This window comes from Girardinichthys multiradiatus, chromosome 4 (genome assembly GCF_021462225.1).
Source record: "Girardinichthys multiradiatus isolate DD_20200921_A chromosome 4, DD_fGirMul_XY1, whole genome shotgun sequence".
NCBI classification, from domain to species: Eukaryota; Metazoa; Chordata; class Actinopteri; order Cyprinodontiformes; family Goodeidae; genus Girardinichthys; species Girardinichthys multiradiatus.
In genome coordinates, this window is record NC_061797.1 from 48,018,282 (window position 1) to 48,040,597 (window position 22,316).

General features: G+C 45.0%; 1 protein-coding gene across 2 annotated transcripts in view; it reads right to left on the minus strand.

Annotated features, from left to right (window-relative positions):
* The window catches only part of zdhhc1 (zinc finger DHHC-type containing 1), a 25,929-nt gene extending 4,379 nt beyond the window's left edge, over positions 1 to 21,550 (minus strand). The window contains exons 1-10 of one of the 2 annotated variants that reach the window (XM_047364067.1): positions 21,057 to 21,543; positions 18,918 to 19,137; positions 13,561 to 13,736; positions 12,217 to 12,318; positions 11,322 to 11,446; positions 9,616 to 9,771; positions 9,129 to 9,244; positions 7,823 to 7,902; positions 6,701 to 6,809; positions 4,263 to 4,338 (exon numbers count right to left, since the gene is read on the minus strand). In XM_047364067.1, coding sequence (XP_047220023.1) covers positions 4,263 to 4,338; positions 6,701 to 6,809; positions 7,823 to 7,902; positions 9,129 to 9,244; positions 9,616 to 9,771; positions 11,322 to 11,446; positions 12,217 to 12,318; positions 13,561 to 13,736; positions 18,918 to 19,136 — 1,159 coding nt within the window. In that variant the 5' untranslated portion in view covers position 19,137; positions 21,057 to 21,543. Of the gene's footprint in view, positions 1 to 4,262; positions 4,339 to 6,700; positions 6,810 to 7,822; positions 7,903 to 9,128; positions 9,245 to 9,615; positions 9,772 to 11,321; positions 11,447 to 12,216; positions 12,319 to 13,560; positions 13,737 to 18,860; positions 19,138 to 21,056 lie in introns of both variants that reach the window. The other variant, XM_047364068.1, reaches the window with a different exon arrangement.
* Positions 21,551 to 22,316: the final 766 nt, after the last annotated feature.

Below are 22,316 nucleotides of genomic sequence, written 5' to 3' on the forward strand. Positions count from 1 at the left end.
GATGGATGGAGGAATGGATGGATGGATGGATGGATGGATGGATGAATGGATGGATGGATGAATGGATGGAGGAATAGATGGATGAATGGATGGATGGACAGATGGATGGATGGATGGATGAATGGATGGAGGAATAGATGGATGGATGGATGGATGAATGGATGGAGGAATGGATTGAGGAATGGATGGATGGATGGATGGATGGAGGAACGGATGGATGGATGGATGAATGGATGGAGGAATGGATGGAGGAATGGATGGATGGACGGACGGATGGATGGACGAATGGATGGATGGATGGAGGAATGGATGGATGGATGAATGGATGGATGGATGAATGGATGGATGAATGGATGGAGGAATGGATGGATGGATGAATGGATGGAGGAATGGATGGATTGAGGAATGGATGGATGGATGGATGGAGGAATGGATGGATGAATGGATGGAGGAATGGATGGATGGATGAATGGATGGATGGATGAATGGATGGAGGAATGGATGGATTGAGGAATGGATGGATGGATGGATGGAGGAATGGATGGATGAATGGATGGAGGAATGGAAGGATGGATGAATGGATGAATGGATGGATGGATGAATGGAGGAATGGATGGATGGATGGACGGACGGATTGATGTATGGATGGAGGAATGGATGGAGGAATGGATGGATGGATGGATGGAGGAATGGATGGATGGATGGATGGATGATGGGACGGACGGACGGACGGATGAACGGAGGTATGGATGGACGGACGGACGAAAGGATGGATGGATGGATGGATGGACGGACGAACGGAGGGATGGACGGATGGATGGACGGACGGACGGACGAAAGGATGGATGGATGGATGGATGGACGGACGAAAGGATGGATGGATGGACGAAAGGATGGATGGACGAAAGGATGGAGGGATGGACGAAAGGATGGATGGACGGACGGACGAAAGGATGGATGGATTAATGGATGGACGGACGGATGAAAGGATGGACGGACAAAAGGATGGAGCGACGGATGGATGGACGGACGAACGGAGGGATGGATGGACGGACGGATGGAAGGACGGACGGAAGAAAGGATGGACGGACGAAAGGATGGAGGGATGGATTGAAGGACGGACGAAAGGATGGATAGATGGATGAATGGATGGACGGACGGACGGATGGATGGACGGACGGACGAAAGGATGGATGGATGAATGGATGGATGGAAGGACGGACGGATGGATGGACGGACGAAAGGATGGACGGACGAAAGGATGGATGGACGAAAGGATGGATAGATGGATGAATGGATGGACGGACGGACGGACGAAAGGATGGACGGACAAAAGGATGGATAGATGGATGGACGGACGGACGAAAGGATGGAGGGATGGACGGAAGGATGGACGGACGAAAGGATGGATAGATGGATGAATGGATGGACGGATGGACGAAAGGATGGAGGGATGGACGGAAGGATGGATGGACGAAAGGATGGAGGGATGGACGAAAGGATGGATGGATGGACGGACGGATGAAAGGATGGACGGACGAAAGGATGGAGGGACGGATGGATGGACGGACGAACGGAGGGATGGATGGACGGACGGATGGAAGGACGGACGGAAGAAAGGATGGACGGACGAAAGGATGGACGGACGAAAGGATGGAGGGATGGATTGACGGACGGACGAAAGGATGGATAGATGGATGAATGGATGGACGGACGGACGGATGGATGGACGGACGGACGAAAGGATGGATGGATGGACGGACGGACGAAAGGATGGATGGATGAATGGATGGATGGAAGGACGGACGGATGGATGGACGGACGAAAGGATGGTTAGATGGATGAATGGATGGATGGAAGGACGGACGGATGGATGGACGGACGAAAGGATGGTTAGATGGATGAATGGATGGATGGAAGGACGGACGGATGGATGGACGGACGAAAGGATGGATAGATGGATGAATGGATGGACGGACGGACGGACGAAAGGATGGATTGATGGATGAATGGATGGACGGACGGACGAAAGGATGGAGGGATGGACGGACGGACGGATGAACGGAGGGATGGATGGATGGACGGACGAAAAGATGGATGGATGGACGAACGGAGGGATGGATGGACGGATGAACGGATGGATGGATGGATGGATGGACGAAAGGATGGATGGATGGACGGACGGACGGATGGACGGATGAACGGAGGGATGGATGGATGGATGGACAGACGGAGATGGACAGACGGACGAAAGGATGGATGGACGGAAGGATGGATGGATGGACGGACGGCCGGATGAACGGAGGGATGGATGGATGGATGGACGGACGGACGAAAGGATGGATGGATGGAAGGACGGACGGACGAAAGGATGGATGGATGAACGGATGGATGGACGGACGAAAGGATGGATGGACGGACGAATGGACGGACGAAAGGATGGATGGATGAATGGATGGATGGATGGATGGACGGACGAACGGAGGGATGGATGGATGGACGGACGAAAGGATGGATGGATGGACGAAAGGATGGATGGATGGGCGGACGGACGAAAGGATGGACGGACGGATGGATGAATGGATGGATGGATGGACGGACGGATGGATGGATGGACGGACGGATGGACGGACGGACGAAAGGATGGATGGATGGATGGACGAACGGAGGGATGGATGGATGGACGGATGGATGGACGAACGGAGGGATGGATGGATGGACGGATGGATGGACGGACGGACGAAAGGATGGAGGGATGGATGGACGGACGGACGAAAGGATGGATGGATGGATGGACAGATGGATGAATGGACGGATGGATGGATGGATGAACGGATGGATGAATGGATGGATGGATGGACGGATGAATGGATGGATGGACGGACGGATAAACGGAGGGATGGATGGATGGACGGACGGACGGATGGATGGATGGACGGATGGATGAATGAATGGATGGATGGACGGACGGATGGATAAAGAGAATGGGACGAGGAATAAATAGCAGAATTTTTAATTATTCCATACTCTGTTTTTCTATGCTTATCCAGACCTGGAAAACTCTTAGATCAATTTGGCGCCAGTCATAACCCACAGGCCCCCCTCCTCTGTTCATGTAGAAGATAAAATCCAAGACTATAACCGGTGGGCGTCAGAGAAGATTAGGGTGGAACAAACTGAGCTTTAATGAATGTTTTCCTTCTGCATGTTTCCTTGTTACTCCAAGAAAGAAGCAAGGTTTGATTTTTACTGAGGGAAATCATTGTTTGTTCATTTGTATTATTTTTAATATTATTATTAGCCTGTGAGAAAAGGTTACCACTAAATATTAATTTAAAAATTCATCAAATAGAGAAAGATGGTTAAGATTTATTTACCTTGTATTTCATGTCAGTTTTAGGCTTTGCTTGTTTTCATATGAAAAGGTTTATGTCGACACCGGAGGAGAAGGAAAAACTTCCTTCAAGGCTGGTCCAAGTTCTAACTTTTGGCCCACTGGCTATTTGAGGCTGACAACTTTGTTCTACAGAGAAGATCTTCACATATGGAAACATGTAACTCATGGGTCGTCATATAGTTTTACATTTTCTCCACTACAGATGAAGCAGTCAGTTATGAAAACGTTGTTTCTGTTTTCCTTTTTTCAGCAGGGATGATAACAACTCATGAATCTGTTGCATTTTTTTAAATCAGTAATATTTACAACAACCAGTCTGCTCTTCAGCCTTTAAAGCAGTGCATCTCCTCTCTCTGTGCTCTTTTGTATATTTAAACTTTCATTTTAAGGAACATTTAAGCATATAAAAGCTCTGTGGGACAAGGAGCTTTTCCCTGTAATCATCAGGCTTGTGCAGCAGAGAGCTGGTTTCAGTCCATGTTTGTGTTCTGGATGAATGCTGCTGATAGGGGGATGATAAAAGACCAAAGGAACAAAGTGCACGCCTCAGGCATTCTTCAGACCATGCATGCACACGTTCTTGGATCAGCTCAAGTTTAACAATCTTTAAAAGCTGAACCCACACAGTGTTTATAATATTTAAAATGATTTATCAGAGGTTTACAGAAGCATCCGGGTCTCCCGGTATGAGTACGACTGCTGCCCCGACACGGACCACCATGGACACCAGAAACAAGAGTGTGTTCGGAGATTTGGACAAAGTGTTTGTGAACATTTGTGGAGCAGATTTCTGCAGCCGCTGTGGAACATAATGGGTGGTACAGCAGGGAAATCTTTCTGAGCACACAGACAGGTGAGATCATACCTGGGGGCGGAGCTACAAGCGGGCAGTGCTCTCTGGTCACCTCAGCTGGGACTCTGCGTGCTTTCTTTTTCTTCTTCTGTGGTATAAAAGAGACAAGAAAAAAGTCAGGTCAAATCAAATGAAGCAGTGATACGCAGAACTGTCTCACTGAAAAGAACCAGAATTATACTTCACGATATTTTCCATGCGAGGCTAACATCATCCAATGTGTGCCCGGTTTAAACCTTCATTAACTGCTAATAGACAGCAGCTTTAGAAATAATTTGAGTCATTAATGTTGTTGAATGTGAGGTTTTCTGTAAACTGTGTTTCTAATGCAGAGGGGCAGTGGAGCTCTTAGTGTCCATCTTAGTGCCCGAGACCACCTCCTACAGGACGTTCCAGTCTGGAGTCATCAGACCGAGTCTCCGTCAGCACAGAGAAGGAAACTACACATTCTGCTTCCTGTGTGTGTCCATGTTTATTATTTCAAGTAGATGTGGCACCAATGACACACAGCATCCGGCCCGATTCAGACAGTATGAGCAGAGCTGGACCCAACTGTTCCCACCTGGGTTTAAAATCCATTCTGAGAGATTGATCACAGAAGCAGGTCAGTATTGCAACCTGATAAACAAACAACTGAGGAAACAGGACATGAGCAGGTCTGCTGGTGTTTCTGGAACATCTCAGATACATTTAATAACCCGATTAAGGTCATTATTCAGCCATTCACCTGACTCACATGTTTGTGGGGTTATTTATGCAGCGTGACAGACGTAATATTAGAGAAATAAAAGGAGAGTAAATAATGTGGGATTTCATAGAGCTCAGTGTTGGCGCACAGACACTACAGATTTAACCCATTAGCTGCTCTACAGCTTTCATGTGCAGAGACCTGGCTTAAGGTGAATCGTCTTAGTGAGGGAGAATTTACAGAGCGACAACAATAAGCTCCTAAAATACATCCAAACTAATTAAACACTACAATAAAAATTCATTCAGCCATGCAGCCTCATTTAATCCATTAATTAATAAAATCCCAGGCTGACTCATGGAGCGATATTTATCCAAAAACCTCCTATCTTTGAAATATTACCTCAGATGGCTGCATCCATGTTTTAATGACCCACAGCAGAAGTGACTGACCCTAAAAACGCTGTTTATAAAGCTGTCCAGGTAACTGCTGCCAGAGGAGGTCACATCAGGTCAGTGGGTGGTCCCAGGCAAAGCTGATGCTCCAAGCTTTGCTTTGACTGCACAGATTGGAGTGTTCTTGAAGCTGCAACCTCTGACCTTAATGAACCTGTTGAAGCTGTGACTTCATACATCAGTTTCTGTGAGGACATGTGTGTGCAGACCAAGATCTTTCACACATACAACAATAAACCATGGTTCACTTCACATCTGAAGAAGCTGCATCGGACCAAAGAACATCGGGCCCTGTATTAGCAGGCCAGGAACAAACTCACCAAGGAGATCCGGGCAGCTAATGCCCGCTAAGCTACAACGAGAAGCTCAGAAGCACCTTTAAGCTAACGACCCAACTGCAGTCTGGAGGAGTTTAAAGACAACCTTAACAGCTTCTTCTGTAGGTTTAAAAACCAGCCATTCACACCTCACTCACACACCAAAGGACTTCCTGCACCCCCGCCAACAATCCCCTGCCTGCACTAAATACCACTGAGAAAGGTGTAAATAAGCTCTTTAAGCATCAGAGGACGAAGGAAGCTCCTGGACCTGACGTTGTTTACCCCTCATTCCTGAAAGCCTGCACTGCATCTTCAACAAGTCTCTGGAGCTGTGTGAAGTTTACTCATCCTTCAAACGCTCCACCGTCATCCTAGCCCCCAAGAAACGCACCATCATAGGGTTAAATGAGTAGAGACCTGTGGCCTTTGACCTCTGTGGTCATGAAATCCTTTGAGACTCTGGTGTTGAAGCCGTGTTTTCCTGTTGTTGTATTGGAGGGGCGCCCCCCCCTCTTAACGACCCACTCCTCCACCTCAGGCGGTCAAGTTAATTATATCAAATGTATTTTCTAAATAACGTAGATTACAACAGCAGTCGAATAAGGTTGCCTTTCCTCTATAAAGCAGGTCTATAAATTGTCCATTAATGAAGCAGGGTTATCTAGTCATTTTCACAACACCATGTCATTTCTGCCTCTATGACATTTTGCTCTCTGTATCATTTGTGGTGGAGCTCCGCCCCCTGGCGCAACACGTGCGCGCTCAGAGGTGAAAACACACCTGTGAGCTCTGGAAAACCAAAGTCAGATTCCTTGTTTGTGATCACAATCCTGGCCAATAAAGCTGGTTCTGATTCTAATTCAGCAGACTTACTTGCCGGCAAATAAAATCTTTTGAAAAACATGATTCTGATTACCTTCTGTGCTAGAACTAGATTATTCTCAGAGTATTCGGGTCGTAATGGTGTATCAGTGTTTGTGGGCTGACCTGTGTGTGTCGGTGTGTGTGTGCTGTCAGCTCTGTAGAGACAGTGGGCGGAGCCTCCTCCTCATGGACAAGGTTGGACACACTCCTCACTCCACCATTGGCCAGGAAGCTGAAACATACACAGACAAGAGGCCTAAATGAGACTGTTTAATTGGATGTCTGAAGAGCAACAGACTCAATCTGACGTCTGATAGGTTCATTCTTCGAGTCCACGCCACTCTGCTGCTCCTCAACAAGCTTCTCAAACATCTAACTCATCCACACCAACAGACCACGCCAGCGGCTTGTTTTAATGAAACGCAGTCCAAACGATGCTGACGTCTGATGATGTGACTGCAGCAGGTCAAGGTCAGAACTGGTGGGATGGTTAGAGACTGGTTAGAGACTACAGGAGATCCTTCCTGCCCGCAGCCATCAGCATCTACAACGGCTCTTTGAGGAAACCTTCATAATATGAGCTACAACAACATTTAATTTCCCTTTGGGATTAATAAAGTATTTTTGAATTTGAATTGACACCACTAGATGGCGCCATACTGACAGGGAGCAGAGCAGGTCTTAAAAATACTTCAGTTTGATCAGTTTTTCCACATTTCTGCAGCTCTGAGAAGCCTTAAGGTTGCAGGATCAAAGAGACGTCAGATGTTCTACAGTGTGTCTGATGAGAACCATCACACACTTTGAGCTCTGTGGATCGGTTTTACATCATCTCTTCACTGAGCTATAATTAACATAGGAACCTCACATGTTCCTGCTGCTGACACAACCGTGAAGATTTCTCCTGGCAGACGAGGTTCGGGGCAAACAGCCATAATGAGTTCTCTATGAAGGCCTTGAGCTAGACCAACACACACTCCCTCAGCTCAAACACATAATACACACTTTGTTTGCCTCCTGGACCTCAAAGCCAAGAAATTTCATCCTGTTTGTTTGCTAAGAATACCGTCTCCATGGCAACACGGTCCAGCCTCGTTGTACCATCTGTTTTGCTGAGACATGTCAGGACCTGGTCGGTGAGTCCACCTCAGCCAGTCGCAGCAGGAAGGGGGCCAGACCTGCTGGACTGGATCTAGACTTTATTCGGTGAATGGGAACAGAACCAGAACAGGAGGGAAGACTCACTCTGTGTTGCCCTGTGCAGTGGGCTCCTGCACGTCCAGCTGAGGGTTGGTGTAACCCAGAGTCCCTGAGTAGTTCACGTCCTGTAGGGGGACAGCAGAGAACGTTCAGCCTGTACGGTTCCTGGTCCAGCAGAGTGAAAGCAGAGATGTTAGAAGGTTCTATGCTAGGCTGGGCTTTTGAATGAAGGTGAATTAAATACAACCATTTTAATCAGATTACTGATATTGTTGATGAAAAGGAGTTTATGACTGATAGAAGACTTAATTATTAGACATTTTCTGACTGATCTTCAGAAGAAGAGAACCTACGTTCACTCAGAATCTAAGCTCCTCCTTTCTTCTCTTATGAAAGAATCTACTTCTCTAAGTTAAATTATTTGTTCCTAGAAGCAGATTTTTATTTTCATGCAAATTTCACCAAACATTTAAACACAAAGATGTAAAGATATTCTAGAGATGATCCGTTCAGCTTCTGCAGCACTTTGCTCAGTTCAGATCAGAAACTTCATGTGCTCAAAGAGCTGCGCTTTAATGTCACATTCCCAAGTTCTTTTCTTTGTTTCTATATTTTTTATGGCCTAAATTATTTCATTCACTTGGACGTTTTTGAGCTACATTCTGACCTGTGAATTAGGCATAAAGCTCATAAAGGTTCCGGTTCTTCTCTCAGGTCCTGTGTGGCTTGTGCAGGAGCTTTACCCTCCCATCTCTGCTTTGTATGTCCAGATGCTTTTGTCATGTCAGCTCCTGATATGCGGTAACGTTCAGATATGTCAGGTGTGCAGGAAGTCGATAGAATGTAAGTAAAAAAGCCGAGACAAAAACTAGATTTGGACAAAATCCGACTGGAGAGAAAAGGAATCTGAGTTGTTTCAAACGTATTCTCATTTCTTATTTTTGGAACTATATATTATCCTGTTTGCCTTTTTTAAATGTGCTCTATTTTTGTCTTTTTATTTCCAAAGAGATCATTTTTAAAATGTTCAAATGTCCTTAATGAAACGAGCTGGATCACATCCGCCCAACCTGACTGTGTGGAAGCAGCTCAGCTCTGCTGTTTCTGCAGGAGTTTTTCTCCTCCACCAGTCTCAGCCATACTGACCTCAGACACGCTAAAAACCATCACCAGTTGCTTGTGCACCACAGGTCTAACAGCATCCTTGCTGCTTCAGAACCACATTTTTCAGCTACACACCAGAACTAAATGAAAACTAACTCCAATCCACACTGAAGAAAGTTTGGAATAAATCTCAGGTGACAAAAGATAATGACTCAGATTTAAGGCCCCAGGAGAGGAGCTTCGATACCTGGATGACTGATGGAGGTCTGGTCTCCTTCACTGCAGCTGCTTTCCTCGTATCTCTGCTCTCCAGACGATGGCGCTGTCGCACAATGTACTCATAGGTGCTGAGTCTGTTCCACACTGCACACACACACACACACCCACGGGTAGTTTTATCTGGACTCTCAGCCATATAATCCATTCTCTGAGCTTTAAAGAGGACACTGACCACACCTCTCCACAGGTGACAACATCAATGTGAAGATCTCTGTGGTTCTCTAAAAAACTGAAACTGGTTTTAACACTGGGATCATTTCACCAGTCTGAGGTTAACTGCCTTATCTTCATGTCAATGCTGCAGAGATCTGAACTGATAAAGCCTCATGTCATCTTTCCATATCCTTGTTAAAGCAGCTCCTGCTTAGGGTTATTTGGGCAACTTTAAGGTAAACTACCCTGATCACATAACTGCAGTAAGAGGATGGCAAGGTGAGCCAAGTAATGTTTCTTACTCAGGTAGATGTGGAAGCAGAGCAGGTGGCAGAGCAGCACAGATGACAGCAAGCCCAGAGCGATGGTGATGGCAGCCAGAACAGGAATTACTGCTGCTGCTGACCTGAGAGGAGCCACAGGGAGGAAGACGAACCACACACCTGTCTCATTCTGCACTGTGGACACATACAGAAACACACCTGTCTCATTCTGCATTGTGGACACATACAGAAACACACCTGTCTCATTCTGCATTGTGGACACATACAGACACACCTGTCTCATTCTGCACTGTGGATGCATACAGACCCACCTGTCTCATTCTGCACTGTGGATGCATACAGACACACCTGTCTCATTCTGCACTGTGGATGCATACAGACACACCTGTCTCATTCTGCACTGTGGATGCATACAGACACACCTGTCTCATTCTGTACTGTGGACACATACACACACCTGTCTCATTCTGTACTGTGGACACATACACACACCTGTCTCATTCTGCACTGTGGATGCATACAGACACACCTTGTCTCATTCTGCACTGTGGACGCATACAGACACACCTGTCTCATTCTGCACTGTGGACGCATACAGACACACCTGTCTCATTCTGCATTGTGGACACATACAGAAACACACCTGTCTCATTCTGCACTGTGGATGCATACAGAAACACACCTGTCTCATTCTGCATTGTGGACACATACAGAAACACACCAGTCTCATTCTGCACTGTGGATGCATACAGAAACACACCTGTCTCATTCTGCACTGTAGATGCATACAGAAACACACCTGTCTCATTCTGCACTGTGGATGCATACAGACACACCTGTCTCATTCTGTACTGTGGACACATACACACACCTGTCTCATTCTGTACTGTGGACACATACACACACCTGTCTCATTCTGCACTGTGGATGCATACAGACACACCTGTCTCATTCTGCACTGTGGACGCATACAGACACACCTGTCTCATTCTGTACTGTGGACACATACACACACCTGTCTCATTCTGTACTGTGGACACATACACACACCTGTCTCATTCTGCACTGTGGATGCATACAGACACACCTGTCTCATTCTGTACTGTGGACACATACACACACCTGTCTCATTCTGTACTGTGGACACATACACACACCTGTCTCATTCTGCACTGTGGATGCATACAGACACACCTGTCTCATTCTGCACTGTGGACGCATACAGACACACCTGTCTCATTCTGCACTGTGGACGCATACAGACACACCTGTCTCATTCTGCATTGTGGACACATACAGAAACACACCTGTCTCATTCTGCACTGTGGATGCATACAGAAACACACCTGTCTCATTCTGCACTGTGGATGCATACAGAAACACACCTGTCTCATTCTGCACTGTAGATGCATACAGACACACCTGTCTCATTCTGCACTGTGGATGCATACAGAAACACACCTGTCTCATTCTGCACTGTAGATGCATACAGACACACCTGTCTCATTCTGCACTGTAGATGCATACAGACACACCTGTCTCATTCTGCACTGTAGATGCATACAGACACACCTGTCTCATTCTGCACTGTAGATGCATACAGACACACCTGTCTCATTCTGCACTGTAGATGCATACAGACACACCTGTCTCATTCTGCACTGTGGATGCATACAGACACACCTGTCTAGATACCTTTTACAGGGTCAGAGGTCATGTCTTACCCAGAAAGTGTTTATCAGTGCGCAGTTTGGATGGGTTCAGAAAGAACTCGATGAACACATATGAGGCGACAACCAGAACCAGACAAACCCCCAACAGAGCTGATACCACACTGTGGAGGAACAATCTGCCGGACAAGAGGGACTAATGAGTACACACAATATTCTTACACTTGTTGGCACCATACCTGTTGGATTTAGCTGCTATAATCTTACACCTTGTCACACTATTGTGTATCAGCCAACTGGAGGACGAACCCAAGAGGACAATTATGTTCCAACATTGTCTTCCTATACATTTAATGCTAGCTTTCACATGTCATTCACATCTCACATGTGTACCACTGCAGCAGAAAAAATGTAAATGCAACTCAATTATGCAAACAACAATAATCCAATGACATCACTTCATCTGACACCACGCCATTAGGAAGGTTTCCTCACCAGGGGACACGGGAATGTGTAACTTCAGGCATCCTTAATGTCTGAATAATTTGGATAAGAATTATTTGACAACCTGGGGGCACTCAAATAGCATAAACATTTCATTTCAGTTGATCAGTGTTATGAAAATAAAATATCAAGAAACGACACGGCGACATCACAGAGAGTAAAGTACCAGGTCATGATGTAGCAGAACACTGTGAATTCCTCCCCATTATTCTACATATAAAAACATTTTACAGTGGGAGCTCATCAAAAGTGACAAATATACAGGTGCATCTGAGTAAAACTTTATTATATTAAAGAAAAGTTCATTTATTTCAGTAAGTCTGTTCACTAAGAACCCATGTAGCTGTACTTCCAAGACACTGGAGGACTTGATGTTCCCCAAAATCTGCCTCATTTCCTTGTGAAATGACTGTGAAAACATCAGCTGAGGGACTGAAACACTCACTTGTAGTTTCTGCTGCCCACACAGTTGTTGAGCCAGCGGCAGTGGTGATCGAAGTTGGCCACACACTTGTTACAGGCGCTGCAGTGCTTCGACTTAGGTCCCCTGAGACAACACACACACACACACACACACACACACACACACACACACACACACACACACCCACACCCACACACACACACACACACACATATTAATGGCAAGCAAAGCAAACTAAAATAAAATACTACAATCCCCAGAATGCAATGCACATGGAGGGGTAATATGCAGACACCTGATTAAATATGCAATTTTAAATCTTTTTGTAGCTGTTTCAGGGTCTGGATCAGTAAGTGGCACCACCAGCAGCAGAGGATTATGGGACGGGGTTTCCTGTCTGACCCAGTTCAGGAGCCCTCTGGGAGACTTTGCAGCCCACTGACCTGGAAACCCCCATACCCTCTCCATCAGATCTCCCTGCAGCTGTGAATTATTCAGCATTACCAGCAGCAGCATGTCTGAAACCTGAATGTGCCTGCAGACTTTTACTGTCCAGCACTGATTACTGAGAGACTGAAATTCTGAACTGGGTTGTCCTCTTCTTTATGAGGGCATTTCTTGAAGTTTACTCCTGTTAGATCAGACATTCTTATTCAGAAACATGATGTTGTTTTCTAAGAGACATCTTTTGTGGTCTTAATGTCTGGAATCTGTTGCAACATGGTTTAATAAGTCATGTCTCACCATACATCTAAACAAAACTACCAGCTTGTTCTTCCTCCAGGACCAAACAGAAATGATGTAAATCTAAAGATCAATGGGCACATTAGAAACAGAAACACCTTGGATTCATTTCAAATTTGACAAACATCTCAAAGCAACCTTTTGTACCTTCAAACTAATTAGAGACCATCTGATGCATTCAGTGTGGACCAGTGTTGTAGTCATGACTGACAGCCACCAGGTTTTATTGAGTTTGATAGTACGGGGTTTTATTTTTATTGGTGGGTCTTAACGGAGCCATGGCTCCATGTGCCAAGGCTGAACACTTTACATATAAACTAAACAAAGTGAGGCGTTCTGACCAAAGCTGAATGATCTGTTGTTGTATCTGTGAGTTTGCAGTGAGCCGCCTGCAGAGGGCGATCTGTCCTCCCCTGGGAAGTGATTAATGAATCTCTCTGTGGACGTGGCTGCTCAGGTAAACACACCCGCATCATTATCACCAAACAGCTCGAGAAAACAGAAACATTTGAACATCAGAACATTCCCAGCAGCTCATGAGGTTTTCTAGTTACTGAAGCTTCCTTCAGAGTTTCCTGTGTTACTACTGGGATGTCGAGTGAATGCAGGCGTGTTACTCACACATCCACCTGGCACAGGTAACAGTGGCAGTTCTCGATGACGTGAGCGTGTTTGGAGCGGTCGAACACGGGGACCGGTCCTCTGTCACTCTTCGTCCTTACGTTGTAGTCAGCGGGGTCGATGGACACGGCCATGACGTGGACGCACAGGTGACACACGAACATGATGCCCGTGCACTGAGCAGCAGTTCAGGACTCAGACTGAGACCCAGTCAACAATAATACTCAGACTGTTGAAGATGGACTGTAGTGAGAAGCTGGAAACTCAAACGTGATGATTTTTTCCAATCAGTGAACAGACCACATGTTTAAATATCAGTTTGGACTAGGGATGTTGAGACATGTCTGCACTTCATTCAGACTGTGAGAGAAAGCAAGGCTTTCATCAGATAACAGGAAGGTCGAACAAACAACAGCAAACACAAACTGCTGGCAACAACTTAATGCTCACTTTCTACAGATGATCCACATAGTCCTGTCTTTAATGTTTAACCCTTTCTCTCTCCTAGACATGGCTGCTGACTGAGCTTCTACTGTAACTAATTATATGTGCTCTCTTTCAGACTCTAGACTTGAAAACTGGCTCAGAGTTTATATGTTCTTTCTTTCTAGATGAAACAACTAAAGGAGCTACAACCATTAACATCTACTTTTCCTTCCCATAGAAAGTACTCCTGGATCAGTGCTTCTTTGTTCTCTTTGTGTCTCTGCTCTGTTCTCTCAAACCCCCAGTCGGTCGTGGCAGATGGCCGCTCACACTGAGCCTGGTTCTGGTTCTGCTGGAGGTTTCTTCCTGTTAAAAGGGAGTTTTTCCTCTCCACTGTCGCTACATGCATGCTCAGAATGAGGGATTGCTGCAAAGTCAACACCAGTGACTGTCCACTGTCTCTACATGCTCATCCAGGAGGAGTGAATGCTGCAAGTCACTGACTGGATGCAATCTGCTGGGTTTCCTTAGATAGAAAAACTTTTTATCCAATTTGAATAAATAACTGACTCTGACTGTTTGATGGTTAGGATTAACTGGAATGTATGAACCTGACTGTTGTGAAGAACCTTGAGACAACATGTGTTGTGAATTGGCGCTATATAAATAAAACTGAATTGAATTGAAAGTTGTTGTGTTTTATGCATTTAAGCTCTACCCTGCGCTGGCAGAGTTACAGTCAGGATCGACAGGGGTTGGACAATGAAACTGAAACACCTGTCATTTTAGTGTGGGAGGTTTCATGGCTAAATTGGACCAGCCTGGTAGCCAGTCTTCATTGATTGCACATTGCACCAGTAAGAGCAGAGTGTGAAGGTTCAATTAGCAGGGTAAGAGCACAGTTTTGCTCAAAATATTGAAATGCACACAACATTATGGGCGACATACCAGAGTTCAAAAGAGGACAAATTGTTGGTGCACGTCTTGCTGGCGCATCTGTGACCAAGACAGCAAGTCTTTGTGATGTATCAAGAGCCACGGTATCCAGGGTAATGTCAGCATACCACCAAGAAGGATGAACCACATCCAACAGGATTAACTGTGGGCGCAAGAGGAAGTTGTCTGAAAGGGATGTTCGGGTGCTAACCCGGATTGTATCCAAAAAACATAAAGCCACGGCTGCCCAAATCACGGCAGAATTAAATGTGCACCTCAACTCTCCTGTTTCCACCAGAACTGTCCATCAGGAGCTCCACAGGGTCAATATACACGGCCAGGCTGCTATAGCCAAACCTTTGGTCACTCATGCCAATGCCAAATGTCGGTTTCAATGGTGCTAGGAGCGCAAATCTTGGGCTGTGGACAATGTGAAACATGAATTGTTCTCTGATGAGTCCACCTTTACTGTTTTCCCCACATCCGGGAGAGTTACGGTGTGGAGAAGCCCCAAAGAAGCGTACCACCCAGACTGTTGCATGCCCAGAGTGAAGCATGGGGGTGGATCAGTGATGGTTTGGGCTGCCATATCATGGCATTCCCTTGGCCCAATACTTGTGCTAGATGGGCGCGTCACTGCCAAGGACTACCGAACCATTCTTGAGGACAATGTGCATCCAATGGTTCAAACATTGTATCCTGAAGGCGGTGCCGTGTATCAGGATGACAATGCACCAATACACACAGCAAGACTGGTGAAAGATTGGTTTGATGAACATGAAAGTGAAGTTGAACATCTCCCATGGCCTGCACAGTCACCAGATCTAAATATTATTGAGCCACTTTGGGGTGTTTTGGAGGAGCGAGTCAGGAAACGTTTTCCTCCACCAGTATTACGTAGTGACCTGGCCACTATCCTGCAAGAAGAATGGCTTAAAATCCCTCTGACCACTGTGCAGGACTTGTATATGTCATTCCCAAGACGGATTGACGCTGTATTGGCCGCAAAAGTAGGTCCTACAACACACTAATAAATTATTGTCGTCTAAAACCAGGTGTTTCAGTTTCATTGTCCAACCCCTGTACATTTGCTACAATACGCACGCAGAGACTGCTGTTTTAGTAATGCAAACTGTGCTAATCTGTGTTAGGATTATGATTATTGATTAATTAATATTCATCAAGAATTATAATAAAAAATCATAATTTGAGAAAATCAATTTCTTAACCAAAAATCCTCATTTATGAATCGAGACCAGAGATGTCTTCTGGTGTTGTAATTGTGGCTCAACGCCTTTGATAATTACAACCGTTAAATACTCAGTAATAATTAACTATTACCGGAGATATCATTGTTTAATCAACCGTTTCTGCTAAAACGTGTGGAACTTTAACCTTATTTTGACTGATGAATCACTCACAAAATAAACACAAACGACTTCTCTTTATCTACGTGAAAATTTATTAAATCAACAGCCTGATCCACCTCGCTATTCCGATTCAATAATCTTCACCTAACCAAACATGCAAAATTCTACACAGATGGGTAAAACTAAACAAAATAAAAAACAGCAGTGGGTGAGTATGGTGTTGAACGGAGTTTTGGGAGCGTAGCCCCCCCAACCTGTAGCTTAGTTACGGTGAGTCATAAAACTTCCCCCACCGCTGGGGATGTTCGAGAACACAAAGGGTTATAAAACCTTTGGCGGCAACTCATAAAACCCGAAGTTGGAGACAAAGAAAATGGTGAATTTCACCATGAGGTTATTATAGCAGTCCAGTTTCACGGCGCACCTACGCTCAGGTGTTCGCACGGTAAAAATACAACTTGAGAAGCGCGGCGGCTTCAGAGTCCAAGTTTCAAAACAATGGCATGCACATACAATTCAGAACACATTAGACTATAAGTGGCGAATCTAATCGCACTAAAATCCTATCTCTACCCTGCCCAGACTACTTTACTACAAATAAAATAATAAACAGAACAGAGTTACTTGGTGGAGTCTTCCTTCTGGGGCAGCGAGTGAAGAAAAGGGGGAGGGAGTTTCTGTGCGTCCGCAGTTAAACTCCAAGAAAGCGGTCAATCTCCGTCCTTTGGCCTCCTTGGCGAAAGGGGAAAATATGATCTGACCGTCGTCAGCAGTCGACTGGAACAAAACAAGGTGGCGATCCGTCTCCTTGAAACCTCTGTGAGGGTTTTTTTCTTCTGTTACGTGTTAAACTCACGTCTTCGATCGGCAAAGTGTAATTTCTGGCCTTCTTATTCCAGAAACCTCTTTCATGAATTTTTCTTTTTCGTTGGCCAATGAGGAGAATGACTGAAATCCACGTGGGACTTCTTCTCCAGAATGATGCGCTTCAGTTGCTGGTCCGGTTTCCAGCGTGAAAAGCAAATGGTGGGCCGCCTCATACTCTGTTATATAGTTGACGGTGGCCTCAGGGCTGCGACGCCCCCGTCTTATGAGCCGCAGTGGCCGCTGGGATTTGTAGGAACGGACTATCCTGCGGTACAAAATGGCCGATGACGTTGGAAAGGCATAGTGGCGTCCAGCAACGTGCAAATGGTCCAATATTCAGCAAACAAGTGGTCCAACATCTGTAACATAAACTGCCAATTTTATCTTTGTTTTAAAATAAAATAAAAAGTATTTTAGCAACCGCCCTCTCATAAGAGATAATGTGATGTCATATCTGCTCCAAATGTACATAAATAATGAATGCTTACAGCAAGAGGCTAGAAACAATATTCTCCATACAGCTACTATAAATCAGAGTTAACCAGAATCACTATTGGCAATATAAAATTTTCCAAAAGCTGGAGATTGGAAACTGGCCAAGAATTTGGATCAGCGCATATCTAGAGGTAGGGTAATATACTGGCCATCAAATTGATAATAGAAACATTAACCAATGTCTTCTCAGAGCCCAAAGGATCCTCAGCAGAGCACCAGTCTGTATGTGGTGCTGGATTAACAGTAAGCCCCCAGTCAGCAATAAATTCATCCAGCAGCAGATCGCTGAGGCGGGCAGGTCTGTAAACACGATGCATGTGGGGTCCCCTAAAACGTCTCCACCACCAGATCTATAGAGGCACAACTCATTTCAAACCCAAAGAAAATCCTGCTCCCTGGTCAAAAAAACGACAGTGAAGGAAGAAACCTTTTGGCCAAATAAAATTTCACTGATCAGTCTGGACCACTGTTACCTTTCAAAATATTGGCAATATGAGCCCACATTGGTGGACTTTTTAGAACCACCACCTCATCGAGTCCAGTCAAAGCTGGTGAGGAGATTGATTCGTTTCCTCTGCAGCTTTGGAACTTCTAACAAATAAAGTGCTTCTTAAGAAAACCTTTGCCATCAGAGGGTTCCCTGACCCTGATGATAGGGTACCAGACCAGTAAGAATGTAATACTGGTCTGGGACTGGTTCCAGTCCAGAACAGAGACTGATCTAGAAGGGTAACACAGTGTGAAAGCCTTTTTTGAAACTAACTTTAGAGATTGTTGAATTTTTGCAGAGTTCTTGATATTATTTAGTACTGATTCATCTGCTGAATTCTAGATTAAATAATTAATGAATGAAGATCACCTTGGTCCAGTTCGAGGAAAGTTTTGTAATTCCTGCTCCCAGAAACAGGTTTAAGTACCTGCGGTACAACTGGGTGGACTGACCAGTACTGACCAGTTATCAGGGTTCTCAGACCACTGACACTTTATTAAACCTCAGAAAAATATCTCCTGTTTCTAAACTACGCATGTAGGGCTTCCCTCCCTATTCAACCAACCAGAACAAACCTCAATAAATGATTCATGTACATTACAGAATCCGGCTTACAGAGAACTCAAATAAGCTGCAATGTGGCACTTTGAAATAAGTCATCAATGGCAGCACTTCCAACAGCAGCAGGTATCTGACAGATGTGTTTGACCTCTCACCCCGACAGCGGGCCTGCTGGGCAGCAGCACTGACGTGCCTGTGCACAGGAAGGATACGATGTAGCCTGCGGGGATCCAGTGCGCCGGCAGCAGCGGGACGAACACGCCAAAGCCGGTGACAGCGAAGTAGACGTAGAGCAGCCACGCCAGCAGCTGGAAGGGATGGAGTGGCCAGCTCCAGCCATTCGTCCGGGAGCAAAGCGGCACATCAGACCGTCGACGGGCATCCTCACTGACAGGCGCCGTGCGGTTGGGGTTCCTGCTGCACGCATCCATTCTGCACACAAAGAGACGTGTGAATCACATGAGCTGCAGCCGCTTCATGATGAATGAATGAATGAATGAGAGCAGAGCAGAAACAGCAGCAGCTACATGGAGTCTAGCTGCAGTCATCGGTCAGATCCGTCACTCTGCATCAGTCTGACTGTTCCCTCACATCATCAATGATCAGTAAACCTGCTGCAGCTGCTTCATTACTGACCTCAGCTTCACACAGAGAAGATTTACATGAAGCTTCATTCAGACACAGAGTTGCTAAGAACTCTTCGGATCACTATCTGGGTTTTCTGCTTCTTCCAGTCCTACAGGAAGTTCAGATCATCAGTTAGATGATCTGTGTGCACATTTAAAGCTCAGCTGACATTCTGGTTTCTATGTTTATCTACTGTTTCTATAATCCCTTTGTCTGATTAGTCCCCGAGTTTAATATTCCAACAGGATTTTTAAATGTTCTCACAGGTCTCCCTTTTCTGGCTGAGGATGGAGCTCTCATGATCACATGCATGCCAACAACCAGAGTGTGAGAAACTAAAACCAATGAAGTTCCTTCACTCATTTCTCTTTTATCATTTTTGTTTCATTACTTCTCACTTTTGACATTTCTAGCTTTATTAGGTTTTCTCTACTCATTTAACAGACTGGGTCAGAGGTTAGCAGGCGATGGAGGTACCAGGAGTGGAGTGACGGTGTCATCGGGCCGTTACCAGAGCATCCAACATTCAGTCAGACTTAGAGATGCTGCGTAGAACCATGAGAGAGGATTACCAACATCATACATCAGCATTTCTATAAGAACACAACTTGACCAGCTTTAACAAGCTCAGAGCAGGAAAACAACGGATCAAGCTTCAGCTGCTGGGACTGTAAAAACTGGAGAACAGTGCAGATCTCAGAGAGACTTCATCAACTGTTTGACTTTTTTCTTCTCGTGATTGCAATAAATGATCTGCTCTCGGGTTTCTCCACAAACCACTGAAGCCACACAGTGCAAACTGGACTGTTTTCACACCTGGAATTAAAGCTGCACAATATATTGCAAATATATCATTGAGATATCAATGTGTGAATTATTATTATTACCAAATACTGTTGTTTGTGTTTAATAATATTCCTATTGTCAGGAATGGAGGAAGGAGACTGTAGGCTCTCACACCGGACTCAGGTGGTGATATCTGACATGCTGAAGGTCACAAAGAGTTGGAAGCATCATGATAGCAAATCAGAAAGAGAGGGGTGAGAAATATGTGCATTATTGCATGACTTTTTCTCAAGCCCCAGTGGGTCCTGTCAAATGGCCACTCATACTAAGCCTGGTTTTGGTTCTGCTGGATGTGTATTCCTGTTAAAATGAACTTGTATCTCTCCACTGTCGCCACAAGCTTGGTCAGTAGAAGGGATTAGTGCAAAGTCAACAACTCCATGACGTCAGCTGGGCTTGACCAATTGGCATTTTATGATCAGCTGACTGTCATTGTTCTGAACTATAATTAGGATTGAATTGGACTCTGGATACTTGGATCTGGATGTTACTTATATGACTGTATTATGTAGGAATGAAATAAATATGACTTGGAGGGGCAGGAAAGTGTCTTAAGGTCAGTTGTAATCTGTACAAATAATCTGAATTGAACTGTATTATATACAATCTAAGGACACATTATATAGAAACCTACTGATTTTAGATTATTAACCTGGTTTTGGTCAAGTTGCCTTTATTGATGTTTTTATAGCAGAAAATGTTTAACTCTTGTTTTCAGGATAGAAGCATTTGAAGAAGCTCATAAATAAAACTGGACTGAGGAGCTGAAAATAGAAGTGATCAGTTTAATCCTTTGCTATTATTTATTTATTTTGTTTAGCAGGTTCATCTGCCCTGAGAGGTTTCTTCTAATCAAACCGAGCTCGGTTCCAGCTCACCTGGCTAGCACGAGTGATCGGGTCCGGGGATGTGGTTCGATCCACTGCTCCTCATCTCACCCCACATCCAGCGTCTAAACTGCAGCGTGGAGCGTCTGCCAAGCCTGGGTCGGTCCTCGAAAGGAAACAAACTGAGGCTGTTCGGGAGAACCACAGGCCCAGGCCAGACCGATCCAGCTGGGCTTCTAGCTCGGCTCCATCCCGAAAGCACAACCTCACAGTCCGACAATGTAAACGGGTCCAAACCCGCTGGTTCCCCGAGCTAAGCTGCTAACTAACTGCAGCCGAACTAAGCCAGCACTCGAACGCAGCCAGAGAGCCACACAGCTGCCGGAACTATCAGTGTGATAATTGAAAATTATTTAAAATATTTCAAAAGATGTTCCTCGGTTCGCTGTTCAGTTAGCTGCTCTCCTGCTGCTAGTGCTACCCGACGTCACGTAGTCTTGAACGCCGTTTCCCTGGTAACGCTCCAGGTTTGTTCCTATTGGTCAACGTGAGTCAGGACCCGCCCAACTGTGTTTCACCTCTGGGTGATGAGCTCTGGATAGTCCCTGATGAAGCTGTATGGGTTCGAATCCCCTGGGCTATTTATCGGTACCAGCAAAGGTCATTAGGGTCACCAAATCTTAAAGGCACACTGGATGCTACAGACATGCAGAGTCTCTGTATGGCAAGTCATTCACGTATTTATTAAACCTCTGCCGTCCTTCTATTCTGTCATGTACCCGGTGTAAAAAAATAAAAACTTATTGCCAAGATTGTGTCGCAATTTTCTTTTCATTTTTTCCTGGAGTGCCATTGTTAACGTCAGTCCTCAGACATTTACAAGGTTTCCTTTTTGGTATTTGAACCATTTAATGCTGTTTCAGCAATATAATGGAAAAAAAATCAACACCAATTGTTATTTTTGCAGTTATGTCCCACTTGTGTACCTTAGGTGTATACATGCCCCCACTGGTAATAATTGCCATAGTAAATGTACAGTGGTGATTCTTGACCAAACTTACCAGGAGGGCAAGGGTGTGGCCAGTGTTTTTTTTATTTTATATTATATATATATATATATATATAAATAAATAAATAAATAGGGGGCACAGAACAAAAAAAACAAAGAGAAATAACTCCTCCTTTAATAAATTAAGTGAGCCAGTTGCAGCTGAGGTTACAGACCTCTGATCTAGCAGATGAAAGTGATCCTATAACATTAACACCTTAATTTGTTAACGTAAAACTGTAAAAGTATAAAATAAAACTGGT